Genomic DNA, 14,153 nt, shown 5'->3' on the forward strand with positions numbered 1-14,153 from the left:
GAGGCCTATAAAGATAACTAATTTCTAGCCAGTGACTATAGAGGTAGCCAAGAAATGTCTTCTGCCACCACCAACCCCCGTCTACACTCCATCAGACGGCAGCACCGCAGGCTCGTCAACCGTGTATTCGCGGCGGCTTACACCGCTGTCATTTTGGCCTTATTCTACTACCATGCACTCACACTCCTCCAATCCACTACCTTCAAATCTTTCTGCATAACCTTCACTAGTTTCGTTTCTGATATTATTCTAGCTTACATGTGGTCTACAACCCAATCATTTCGCATGAATCCCGTGACTCGACAAGAATACCCGGAAAATCTCGAAAAATTCTTGGACAGGAAAGATTTCCCGGCCATGGATATATTTATATGCACAGCAGATCCATATAAAGAGCCACCTATTAACGTTGTTAACACAGCTTTATCAGTTATGGCTTATGATTATCCGACAGAAAAACTGTCGGTTTATGTGTCGGATGATGGAGGATCAGAGCTTACACTGTTTGCTTTCATGGAGGCTGCTGAATTTGCAAGAATTTGGTTGCCTTTTTGTAAGGAAAATAATATTATAGAAAGATGTCCAGATGCTTATTTCAGCTCAAATTATGCTCAAAACCCTAAGATTCTGGAAATTAAGGTAAACATTTCTAATAATTTCTTTTCTTAGCCACGCATTATCACTGTGAAACCATCTATTATTATTATTTGTCAGTCCTATATTATTGGTATATACGCTGATAATACATGTTTCTTTTTAAAATATTAACCTTATTGGCATATTAGTTCATTTATAAATACCATTCCTGAAATCCTACTACTCGTTCGAGATGTAAATGGATCTTCCTTTTTTTTTTTTTTCACTTTAATATCATATTAAGTTTTGTTCCCTTATAATAGGAGTAGAACTACAAGTCATGCCAAGACAAGAACCATACATATATAGAAATTTTTTATGTTAAATCTAAATAGGGTTTAGTATTGTAACTATTTATGTAAATCGTGTTACCTGTCAAGTTTTCTTACTGAAAAAGGACAAACTACTTATTTAGCCGCAGTTTGATTCTCATTATTTCAAAAACCTTCTATTTTTTATAATATTTTTTATTATACAAAATTCCTCCCTTTTAACCACATATTCTTCAAATTTCTCTCTTATAATGGCCATCAAATGTGGCTGAGACAAGTTCCATAAAATAGAGCTATAGCGATGCCCAACCAATTCTTATGACATACCTTATCTTGTTGGAAATAAAAACGGTCTTTGTCATATTCTATATATCTGACGTTTAAAAAAAAAAAAATCATTTTTCTATGAATAGTACGTTATCTATCAATTATCAAAATTTAAGTGTCGACTCAAGTCGTCTTCTGGTGTCGTCGAGGCATTAGTTTTCGTAGAGAGGATTCTTATCATGTGGACACATGGCATGAAACTATTGCTTCCTGATCGATGAGGCAAATGAACCCTAAGAGTCCCCATCAAACCTGTCCATTTGGTCTATTTGGTCACGTTGGTACTGAGTGTAGGGTCAATTCTCCATCATGAAATTATATTCCTTTGTATGTATATAAACACACACACATTAAAAAATTAAATTATATAAAAAAAGTCAAAATATTATAACAAAACAGGTAGAATCATTCGTAAGGATAAATGCACCATTGATATATTTCGTTCTTATAACAAAACTGGTAGAATCATTCATAAAGATAAATGCACCATTAATGCTTTTCGTTTTCTGAGTTTTTCTCGAGCTAGATAATAAACAATAATCGTGTGAAGAACATAACACTTAACTCATGTCCTATTTAATTTATTACCAATTTTCTTTTTCTTGGTTGATTAAAGATTGTGTTTTGAGTTCGAAAATTGGCACCTCACTTCTCGTAAAAAAATATAAAAAAAAATTCATATTTATTGGTAAAAATCGCAACGTATCAAATTTACATGATAAAGTTGGTAATGAAACTTATAAATAATTGTTTGTTGCAGAAAAAGTATGATAGCATGAAGGCAAGGGTAGAAAGCGTGGTTGAGAAAGGGAAGGTTAGGGATGAATACATCTCCAATGAAAAGCAACATCAAGTCCTGAGTCAATATTGGACTAAAGATTTTACTCGCCAAAATCATCCCTCTGTCATTCAGGTTTATCTAATTTTCATTTATGTTATTTATTAACAACGATAGTGTGTGTATATATATCAATTAATCTTTTATCAAAATTGAGGGATTACCATATATTTTTTTACATAATTTGTTCGGTAGGGATGAAATTAGATTTTTTTAGTAGATCGTAATAGAAGTTTTTTAAATGTGTGGTCAAAAAGTTGTGGGATTCATGAAAGATATTGTTAATATTGATTATTTGACTTTAACTTAGATTAAAATTAGATTTTAATCGGAACCAAACAAGCTGACATATTTTATAATACTTTAAACAGGTTCTGTTAGATGCCAACGATGACAAGGATGTTACAGGAAATTCAATGCCAAACCTTGTATATGTCTCTAGAGAGAAAAGCAAGGCAACCCCACATCATTTCAAGGCCGGTGCCCTCAATGCCTTGGTAAAAAATATACGTTCGGTGCAATATGCAATATTTCATATAACTGATAAAAGATTTACGCTAACATTGAAATTTTTTGCGTTGCGTGTGAAGCTTCGTGTTTCAAGCATCATGACCAATGCACCAATTGTCTTGACTCTAGATTGCGATATGTATTCCAACGACCCTTCAACTCTTCAAAGAGTTCTTTGCTACATTTCGGACAAGTCAATTCGGCCAAATCTAGGGTACATTCAAATCCCACAGCTTTATCATGGGCTCAACAAGACCGATATCTACGCAAGTGAGCATAAACGTTTGTATCAAATAAATCCACCCGGCATGGATGGGCTGGACGGCCCGAGTTATGTTGGGACAGGATGCTTTTTCCGTCGATTGGCATTTTTTGGAGGCCCATCATCACCTGTTGAGCCAGAATTTCCAGAGATCGGGCCCAATTACATTGTGAACAAGCCCATTACGGATCAAGAAATTCTAGATCAAGCCCACCAAGTTTCTGGGTGCAATTATGAGAATCGAACTAGTTGGGGATCCAAGGTGAGAAATTTATTACGTTCGGAAAACTCTTTTCGCTTTGCTTAGCCTTATACCAATCTCATCTTAGGGCTTAAGCTCATGGCGTTTACTTCACATGTCCAGATAGGGTTCCTATATGGCTCCTTGTCCGAGGATTTGTACACGGGCTATCGGCTTCAATGTCAAGGATGGAAATCTATATTCTGTGACCCAAACAGGCCTGCATTTTTGGGTGATGTACCAATATCTCTCCATGATGTTTTGAACCAGAACAAGAGATGGGCCGTTGGGCTGCTAGAGGTTGGCTTCTCAAAGTACAGCCCATTAACTTTTGGGATCCAAACCATGGGGATTTTGATGGGCCAGGCTTATGCACACTATGCATTTTGGCCCATTTGGAGTGTTCCCATTACAGTCTATGCCTTCCTCCCTTCATTGACTCTTCTCAATGGAATCCCCATCTTTCCCAAGGTACCTTTACCTATATTCCAAATATTGCACATTAGCTAAATACCCATATTGACTAATTAGTCATTTAAAAAGATGGGTTGTAAAGCTCTAGATGTGTAGGTTGGATAAACTAAAATGGACAAACATTTTTCTCTTCTTTAATTTTGTCTAGTGAGATACAATCCTACATATTACGAGAGGTAATAGATTCCCTTACAAGAAGCAAAGAGAAAAAAGAGAGAAAAGAGGAGACTAAAAACTAGGTTGACTCTATAAAGGATAAAATCTCACATTGAATAATGATAAAAACATAAACCAAATGATAAAGGATTGGATTATTCCTCTTACTAAAATTGACCTTTTAAGATAGAACTCCAGTTTTTAAAATGGTATCAGAGTTCATTAAGATTCAACTAGCGATTCGATCCAATTAAGACTTAAAAATAAGCAAACGAATTTCAGGATTAGTCTGCTCAAACGAGTCACCATCTTATGGGACATATTAAGGGATAAAATTCCTCATCGAATAAATATGAAAAATTATACCAACTTATAGTTAGACCGGAAAAAAAAAAAAAATCAAGGTGCTATAATGGATACAAAATAGTTTTACAAATTAGGAATGACAAGTTTATAAATCATAAATGATTTAATATAGAATATAGATATCTCACGTGTCTCTCTTCTTTAATCTTGTCTAACCCATCAAAATGAAACTTAGTAAACATGTTATTTGTTGCTTTCGCACAAAATCAAAGCAACATTAAAATCCTTTTATTATTTTAATAAAAACATCTCACGTATCTTTCCTTCTGAATCTTCTAGTCCAACAACTTACGTACTATTCATTATTTAAACATGGGACATCAATTTTTTCATGGCTCATTTTTCTTCAAAATTTGCATTTTTTGCAGGTATCTGATCCTTGGTTTCTTGCATACATATTTCTATTTATTGGAGCCTATGTTCAAGATTGCTTAGATTTCCTATTAGCCAAAGGCACATTCCAAAGGTGGTGGAGTGATCAAAGATTTTGGCTCATAAGGGGACTCTCATCATATTTATTTGGATCAATAGAATTCATAACCAAAAGATTGAATATCTCCACGCATGGATTCAATGTGACAAGCAAAGTAATGGATGATGATCAAAGTAAAAGATATGATCAAGGAATATTTCAATTTGGAGTAGAATCCCCTATGTTTGTGCCATTATCAATGGCTGCAATTTTGAATTTAATGGCATTTTTCTATGGTGGGATAGTGCAGATTTTCAAGGAGAGAAATTTGGATGGATTTTTTGTACAAGTGTTTATTGCAGGATTTGGGGTTTTGAATTGCTTGCCAATATATGAAGCCATGTTCTTGAGAAATGATAAAGGACGGATGCCCACAAGGATTACCTTCATTTCTACTCTTCTTGTAGGAGGCCTTTGCATTGTTGCCTCATTTGTACTCAAGATATGATATCATTATGTGAAAAGATTTACAAAATCTTGGGCATGTCAGGTACACGGTATCAAACAACAATCTTTGTACATTTTTATTCTATTTTAGTATTTGTAATGTGTTGGATATGGTGAAATTCTATCTTTATTATTTATGTTTACTTGATTAAAAATTTATTGTTTTCTTTGTTCAAAGAGAAATTTACTAACTCAAAATGAATTTATTAATATCTATGATACCTTGGATATTTCGAATGAAAGTGTCATGGTTTTGGGGGGAATAAGGTTTATTCTTATTCTTTTATGAGACATAATTTTCCACCTTGAGACAATCAATCATTCAACTTTGTGATGTTGTTTGGTGTGCAAATTATTTACAATAATGAATTTCTAGTAGGCGAATTCAACAAGTTGGACAACCTCAATATTTGTGCATTGAAATAAGATAATTTTTTTTATATATGTTTTCTGATTTCAAATAAGTATTGAAATTAAATTGTAATTTTTTTATTTTTATTTTTATTTTTGTTCTTGGCTATATTATGATTCATTTAACATGGTTTTTAAATTATTGGAAGAAATATCAACGATTTGTGATCGAGATGGTCGCTTAATAGATATTGAAACATTTGTGATTTTATCGATCTTTCAATAAAAATAAAAAATAATTTTTATATGGACTATAATGTCATCATTAATATTAATAATTTCTGTGTCCTTGAATTAATATTGTGTTTGCTTATAACGTGAATGACTTCCCAAAATCCATAAAAGAAATTGCATTGAATAATAAAAAAATCTTAAATGCCCATAATTATTATTTGAGCAACAAGTTAGACTACACTATTTGCCTTACGTGGCATCTCACATAGCGATTTGTGATTTGATGTATTATTGTGATTTTTTTTTTTACCTCATATATCAAATTGCTAACAGTTTTATGTATACCACGTAGCACGACTGCGATAGTGAGTGACTGTGGATAGCATCATTCAACAAGTTGATGCTCAAACTTTGAAAAGAAATAAGTTGACTTTTTATCCTTTTATTATAATTGCATAGCTATTATTTTCTTTTAAAGTGCATAATCAAATTTCAATAATGAAAACAGTCGAAATCTTTGGTAAATCTTCAATTGGCTTTCAAATATCCAACTTTATGAAATTAATTTATTTTTTCCATTAGAACTGATAATTTTTAATTTTGAATATTCGGATCCTTGAAGATGTTGACATAGTATAAAACATGTTCTGGATAAGTCCAAAAAATCAATGGCTCTTGTCTCGTAAATCATTATATACTAATTAATGAGCAATGCTATAAATTAAGTGGCAGTAAAACTCACTATCTACAATTGATTATCATTTGCATTTTTATTTTTTTAAAATAATTGTAGACTGTGAAGTTTCACCATCACAGAGTCCGATATTTAACACTACTAGAACTTAAAAACATTATTCTAGCTGATAGTTTGATCATTGGCAATAACCAACCGTTTATACCATTAGAGGTAGATTAAAGTTTTTTGTCATCGTTTGGTAGAGATGGCAATTTGAACTGTTAAAATCGAAAACCGCAGTTAACCGAACCGAATGACGCGAAAAAAATCGAACCGATGGTGCAACAGGACGGATATGGTATTTGATTTTAATAAACCGGTTCGTGATGGTGCGGGTATGGTATTTATGCCGGCGAACTGAAACCGAACCGATTACCGGCTTAAAAAAATCATTCTTTTATTGGGGATGACAATATTTAGTGAGGAGGAAGTTGACAAAGAGACACATTTTTTTATTTAAATTTTAGTTAAAACTATTCTGGATTAGGTAATATTGTTATATTCTCTACTTACATTTCTTATTTACTATATATAAATCAATTTTGAGTGCTGACCTATACTAGTAAGAGTTGTCGGAAATAATGAAGATTGAATATGAGTTAAGGTTGAAACTTTTGAATTATTGAGTATGAATCAAGTAACTAGAATGCACAAGAATCAAGAATGAAGGAAAAGTTTAGTATTGTTATATTCATAATATTGTTTGTTAAATTTGTATTTTGCAACTGAAATTTGGGATAATGTTTGCATTTTCGTTTAGAATATTGTGTTTTTGTTTTCATTGACTCTTTTTTCATAAATTGTTTTATATCAATTTGACGGATGGACTTATAAAAAATAATTTATTTTCGTGGTTATTAAACGAACTGAACCGAACCAAGATACGAACCGAACTTATTTACGTGGTTATAGTACGGTTATGGCATGACAAAAAATTTGACGGTTCGGTGATGGTTTTGGCCGAACCGAACCAAAATCGAACTGTTGTCATCCCTATCGTTTGGCCTCTATTAATTTTCATTACATTATATTTCATTTTTCTTTATCCTATTTTCAACCACACAATCTTTCATAAAATAATATTACACGTAAATTGAAAACTTTTTCTTCTTTTTCAACTACTTATTTAAAAAAAAAAAATTTTCCACTAATTTTCATTTCTACAAAATGGGGTCCAAACGGGGGCTTTATAATCTGACATAGATCTGTCTAGGGATTCGACAAGCAAACCATATTGAACTATGACAATTTTTTTTATATATATTGGAGTATACATGTTGCTAGAAATGTATGTTTTCAAGAAAATTCAAAGCTTTAACCTCGTGCACGTTGAAGGAAGAAAAAACGTGGAGCCAAGCATTGATTAATAATGTTATCATAGGCACCTTCTATCATATATTCATATATGGTCTATGCCTACAGGGCACATCTCCAAGTGGTAAAAAAAGAGGGTGGAGAAATTCAGTTTTGCTTGAGGTTGTCGCGTCAAAGGTTCGAATTCTGAAATATGGATTGGCTCTTAGGTAAGTGCAAGTGTATAAACAGCTTTCCACCCTATATCGTTGGAGACATAACCTGCGATTTACCTCCCTCACGATACTCCAGGGCAAGAGCCGTGGGGGACCCTTAAGGTTGGGGTTCAACCTTTATATGTGGTCTATATGACAATCCACGTGATAGTTCACATCCTATTTAATACTATTTATTTTCTTGGATGATTCCATCTGTAAATTTGTAATGTTTAAAAGGCTCAATGACATTTTTTCTTTAATATAAGATGTGAATTGCTACATAAATAATAGATTGTCCACGAATAGTATTTCTCAGAAGATAAGAGCATAACTAGAGAGAAACCATGTCCACAACAAATCATACATTAATATGTCTCTCGGGGTATAGCTCAGTGATGCAAATAACAGGAGTGGTGTTATCTCACGCCTTGCTGGCAGTTACAGTGTGGGGGTTCGATCCCTGAGACATGGAATTGAAGTACTTGTAAGCGTAGTCTACAGACAGTTTTTGTTTTCTGACCTGTTGGGACACATCTCGCGATTTACCTCCCTCACAAAACGCTAGAGACGGAACGATGAGAACCCGCAAGATTGGGGTTCAACCTTCATCATACATTAATACAACCAAACTTCTCTTTTGTTCCCATAGCTTCAGACAAATGACGTTGTTGGTACAGGTCGTTATAGAGACTATTTCCATAGGCTGGGACATGCAATGACATACATGGCAAGTGACAACATGCACCAAAAAATTAAGTATAAAGAAAGGAAGATTCTTGGTAGGGGTGTCTGTGGCGCACGTGCTTCTCCAATAGGTGTACCGAGTGGCCATTTTAGACACCCTTATGTAATGGGTGATGTACCCCAAGAATAACCCTAAAAAATTCCAAAGAAAATAAACAAGGCTAGCTCAAAATTTTGAGGTTCCCGTTAAAATAAAGGGTGAAAAACATCGACAGGGCAAAAAAAATTTTAAAAATTGAAAAATTAAAATTAAAATTAAGTCAACAAAAGAAGCTAGCAAATCTAATGAACCAAAAGTATGTTGTTCTTTCAATTAATTCTGGTAAGGGGTTTTCATAGATTAATAAAACAAAACCCATGACTCCTAATTAATTATACACTATCGACTCACAGGATCTCAAAAGAAAGTACAAGTACTAGAAAACAAAGAAAAAATAGTTAAAAAATTTGTAGCATAATTATTGTCAATCTATGTAGTCAGTAAGAGGATCGACCTCCATAGTGAGGTCTCATTGGGTTGGAAGGGGGCAGGAAGTCCCCCTCTTGGGAGTGTGGGGGGCTGAACCTTCAGACCAAATTTTAATTAGAAATTTGTGTCCTTATAAATTTCAATTTTGCTATAATTTGTCTTATAAATAGGAAATCATCACTAGACTTTTTGATAAGCATTAGAAAAGAGAGAAAGAGATGTTAGAGAAGATAGATATGTGAATTATTGGTGGGAACTCACAAGAGATTCCACAATCAATCAATTTTGTTCACTCCCATATCTTACAAGTTCCAGGAAATCCATGCAACTTGCTGCTTTTTGCAAGGAGAATGTAATATTCTTGTCAAAATATTCAATATCTTATAATAAAATAATATTAGGGTCTGTTTGATTGTAAAGATAGAATTTGGGTGAAAAGAAAACGAATTTCAGGAAATTGAATTGCCTAAAAATTGTTTTCATAGGAATTGTCAATTAATAGTGTTTGATTGGTATAATTTTCTACTTGAAAAATGTTGAAATTAAAGTGTCATTTGATGTTCGTTTGACTTTGTTTTTCATGAAAATTGTCAATTTAAGATGGGAATTGCTATTTGTTTATAAAGATTCTTGTCATAAGATAATAACGAAATTTCACATAGATTTCCAACCTATCAAAATTTTTCCCCTCAAGTTGACTTTAAATTGACTATAAGAAAATAAAGATGAGTTATTTTTGTCTTAAACTATAGAAATTGTGATACTGGTGGTTAATGTATAGGATGTGGTCCTATTGCTTTACCTCTCAAATGGAGTAGCAAATAAAATTACACCTTTTATTGATTTTAACTTTTTAGAAAACATTGACTAATTATTCGTCTCGTGCTTTTTTCTATTTCTTTTTTTTCGGTTCTTTGTGATGATTGGATTTAAATGGAATTGACAGTTTGGTGATCAAACAAAAAGAAAAAAGAAAATAAAAAAGAAACCAGTTTTGTCCAAGCATAATCAATGGAAATTAAGGGCAAGAACTCAACCAATTACTAGCAGCATTTCCACAAGCATGCATGGAAATATATTTGACTTTTGAATGCCCAAGAGAAATATCTTCAATTTCTTGGATTTTTATGGGCAAAATTTTCTCCCTGGACCCTGTTGCTTTCACTTGCTAACCAATCCCTGCGTATCGAAATACAATAAAGACCAAGTTACCAAAAAATTCTAATAATACTATTTGCAGTCGTTCACTACCGTAATCACTCCCCGTGTCATACATATGACAGTTAGTGATTTGATGCATTAAGCAATAAAAAACTACCACATTGCATCAAATCACTAATTGTCACATGTATGCCACGTAAGATAATTGCGACAGTGGGAGATTGCAAATAACATTACTCATTTTAAAAGGGTAAATTAAAGAAATTTTTCTGAGGTTTCTGACTATTTCAAAGTTATTTCTTCACATTTTAAAATATTATTTCGAGTTTTACATTACATAAATCTTCTTGAGGACTATGACAATCTCAAAGACAACCTTTCTAGTTTCGAAAATTACTCAAAAGTTTCTTTATTTCAAGTTCTACATAATGCATATTTTCACTGACCATTTTTTTCTAATGCTTAAAATATCTTTATAAACTTTTTTCCATCTCGTGGTTCCTCTAGCGATAATGTAATGCCTAAACCCATTTTTAATACTTTTACCTAAATCAACAACAAAATATTATTTAGATTATTGATTCTTCAAAATTACATCAGTAGATACTCTTTTTTGAGATAGTCAAAATACATCTATGTATGGCAAATTAATGAGCACAAGCATAAAGTGTCTTCTTATTACACTTACATGTGTCTTGCATTTACATTCTCATATACATATATTTTCTCCCTTTAGAGTTGTCATTTACTATGTTGCAAAGTTGCTACTACAATATTAAAAGACATAGCCGCTTTCGTTTGTTCGTGAATTCTTTCTCCATTTCTTCTCTCACTTCTTTGAATTGGTTCCACGTAGTTTAGTTATAGAAACCTCCCATATGAATAAAATTTAGGGAATTTCACACCATATTTTCTTATAAAATCACCATATTTTAATTACATTATAGGTCTTTAACCTTTATTCTTTTTCAAATTATATTCTTAACTTTTTTCTTCATCATATTCATATTTTTAACGTTTCATCAATCCGAAAATTGTGTCCTTAATCATGATTTTTGTCCAAAAATATTGTTAACGTACCTTAAAATGAGAGTCAAATATTTAATTGAATTTTTGCATTATTAGTTATTTTGCTTATTTAAAATACAATGGGTAAATTTGTCTTTTTACTCTGTCTTAAAGAAAATTTCGAAGAGAAGTCATAATCATGAAAATTTTATGTAAATTTGAGAATAAGAACAATGAAAAAAATTCGATACATAAATGTGATAATGTATGAATATTTCATACAATTAAAATGCAGTCTAATTATTAAAATTTGTGGTGTGAATATATTTAGCCTAAAATTTATTACACGTTACCATTTTAATTTAGTTAAGAACATAGTTTAAATTAGTCATAACAAAAAACCCGTTATACTAGATATCCGCAAGGCATCGTACCAAATAGAGCTAAGGCAGAGGACGCTCTGCCTAGTAGGCTACATGGGATAGGGATGGGACGGAGATTGCCTTGGGGCCGAGACACGTATGGGCAACATAGTCACCCCATTGTTTTAAAGTCCATCTTAAAATATAAATTTTTTATCATACAAAAAGAAAAATAATCACCATTTCTAAAGGAAACATGAGCTACTTCACAAATTAAAAAAAAAAAAAAAGTTATAATTTTTCACCAATTAAAGATATTAAGAGCATGTTTGAGCCTCATTTTTAGCCCAAAAAAAATGCATTTTAGAACTGTAGATTGATGGAGAATATGTTATAAAAAAAAAAGGAAAATTTTTTTATTTGCATATAATATTATTTTATTGAAAATGTATAATTAAGAAGAAAAGAGAAAAAATTGAATTTTGAAAATTATGGGATCAAACATGCATGCTCTGAAAAAATGAAGGACGAAACTATTTAAAAAAAAATGAAGGGGACAATAAATGGGGTAGAGGACTTGTCCCGTCCCACCCCCATCTTAGCCGAGTATGGGAGACAGGACAACAAGGAGGGGTGTCTTTCTTTCGTAGCCCTCGCTATTTCAAATTATAAATTTCATTTTCTTATTTTCAATTACACAATTTTCCATAAAATAATATTGCATGTAAATCGAAAAAAAAAAAATTTTTTTTTAACCACACATTCTCCAAAAAAATTATATCCCTAAAATTATAAAATTAAAATAATGGAGATCAAAAGAGGGCTTAGCCCTTGTTTGAGCTACATCATATGCATAAGAATGTATTTTTGAATAGTGTATTGATGAAAAATGTGTAATTAGAAAATAAGAAAAAGTTTTGAATTTGTGTATAATATTATTTTATTAGAAAATATGTATTAAAATGATGTCAAATTACTATTTAAAAATATATTTTTTAAAAGAATGTTGGTCTTAGTATAAAAATTGAAAATAGTTGTCTAAACGAGTGGGGTGTCAAATTGTCTAAATTAATGATTTTTATGGGATAGCTTTCGCCCATTTTCCCAATAAATAAATAAATAAATAAATAAAGAGTTTTATGAAGAAGCCACTTTAATGATGCTCCTCTAAATATATTTTTTAATTAAATAAAACACTTATAAAAATGATTCAAATATATCCGAGTCGTAATTAAAGTTTGTTGAATCATTCCATCGTGTATTAGAGTTATGTTCATTTATGAGTACTTAAAAAGTACATGATTAACTCGTAGGTTGTATTTATTTATTAAAGATAGATACATTTACAATTTTTATAACTAAAGGCAATAAGAATCGACTTCTGGATCTTTCTACTATCTTATGCCAAATTTAACTTAACCCATCATAAAAATAAAAAATAAAAAATAAAAAGATGTGTATTTGTGAGTTTGTGGATTTAAATTTTGTATTTCTTTTTATTGACTTGTTGCTCATAATTTTATGACGTTTGGCTGCCAATTTGTAAATAATTCATAAATTAATTTATATTTAAATATTAATTATAAATATAATTATTACTCATTTATTATCTGTATATTTCATTAGACTCACTACTGTTTTTTTAATAAATAATTTATAAATTTGCCACGCTAAGTAACTAGAAAAATCATTTTCGAACAAGAATGTTCAACAAAGCATGAAGCCTCAAAGGAAAGGAAGGTGTCTGAATGCCTATAAATATGACTTCCTTCTGGACCGTAATTAACCACAAAGAGTAGCAAAGAAATGGCGTCTGCCACCACGAACCCCCGCCTACACTCGCTCAGACGGCTGCGCCGCCGGTTGCCCAACCGCGTATTCGCGGCGGTTTACACCTTTGTTATATTGGCCTTGTTCTACCACCATGCACTCACCCTCCTCCACTTCACCACCTTCACAACTTTCTGCATATCCCTCACTATGTTCGTATCTGATATTATTCTAGCTTATATGTGGTCCACAACCCAATCGTATCGAATGAATCCGGTGACCCGACAAGAATTCCCCGAAAACCTCGAAAAATTCTTGGACCGGAAAGATTTTCCGGCCATGGATATATTTATATGCACTGCAGATCCATATAAAGAGCCACCTATTAACGTTGTTAACACGGCTTTATCAGTTATGGCTTATGATTATCCGACAGAGAAACTGTCGGTTTATTTGTCGGATGATGGAGGATCAGAGCTTACACTATTTGCTTTCATGGAGGCTGCTGAATTTGCGAGAATTTGGTTGCCTTTTTGTAGGGAAAGTAATATTATAGAAAGATGTCCAGATGCTTATTTCAGCTCAAATTATGCTCAAAACCCTAAGACTCTGGAAATTAAGGTAAAAACTTTACCTCTCTTACTTCATAATTTTACCATTTTAGGCATGCATGAACCATGAAATAATAAAATTGATTCAAATTAGAAGAATTTACCTTATAACGAAAGATAAAATAATAAATTTTAGGAAAAATTGCAACATCCCTAACGTTTTCGTTTTTTGCTGACTTTACCTCAACCTTTTGT

The 14,153-nt window shown here is 32.2% G+C and overlaps 2 protein-coding genes across 2 annotated transcripts in view; both read left to right on the top strand.

Annotated features, from left to right (window-relative positions):
• Positions 1 to 52: 52 nt before the first annotated feature.
• Positions 53 to 5,160, top strand: LOC111371733 (cellulose synthase-like protein G3). The gene is made up of 6 exons (XM_022993869.1): positions 53 to 639; positions 1,996 to 2,148; positions 2,445 to 2,570; positions 2,664 to 3,107; positions 3,210 to 3,557; positions 4,451 to 5,160. The coding sequence occupies exons 1-6, from the start codon at positions 55 to 57 to the stop codon at positions 5,000 to 5,002; spliced, it is 2,208 nt and encodes a 735-aa protein (XP_022849637.1). The 5' UTR covers positions 53 to 54; the 3' UTR covers positions 5,003 to 5,160.
• An 8,144-nt stretch (positions 5,161 to 13,304) lies between these two features.
• The window catches only part of LOC111371734 (cellulose synthase-like protein G3), a 10,657-nt gene continuing 9,808 nt past the window's right edge, over positions 13,305 to 14,153 (top strand). Inside the window, exon 1 of the mRNA XM_022993870.1 lies at positions 13,305 to 13,968. Within this exon, the coding sequence (XP_022849638.1) occupies positions 13,384 to 13,968 (585 nt within the window). The 5' untranslated portion in view covers positions 13,305 to 13,383. The remainder of the gene's footprint in view (positions 13,969 to 14,153) is intronic.

This window comes from Olea europaea, chromosome 22, assembly GCF_002742605.1.
Source record: "Olea europaea var. sylvestris chromosome 22, O_europaea_v1, whole genome shotgun sequence".
NCBI lineage: Eukaryota > Viridiplantae > Streptophyta > Magnoliopsida > Lamiales > Oleaceae > Olea > Olea europaea.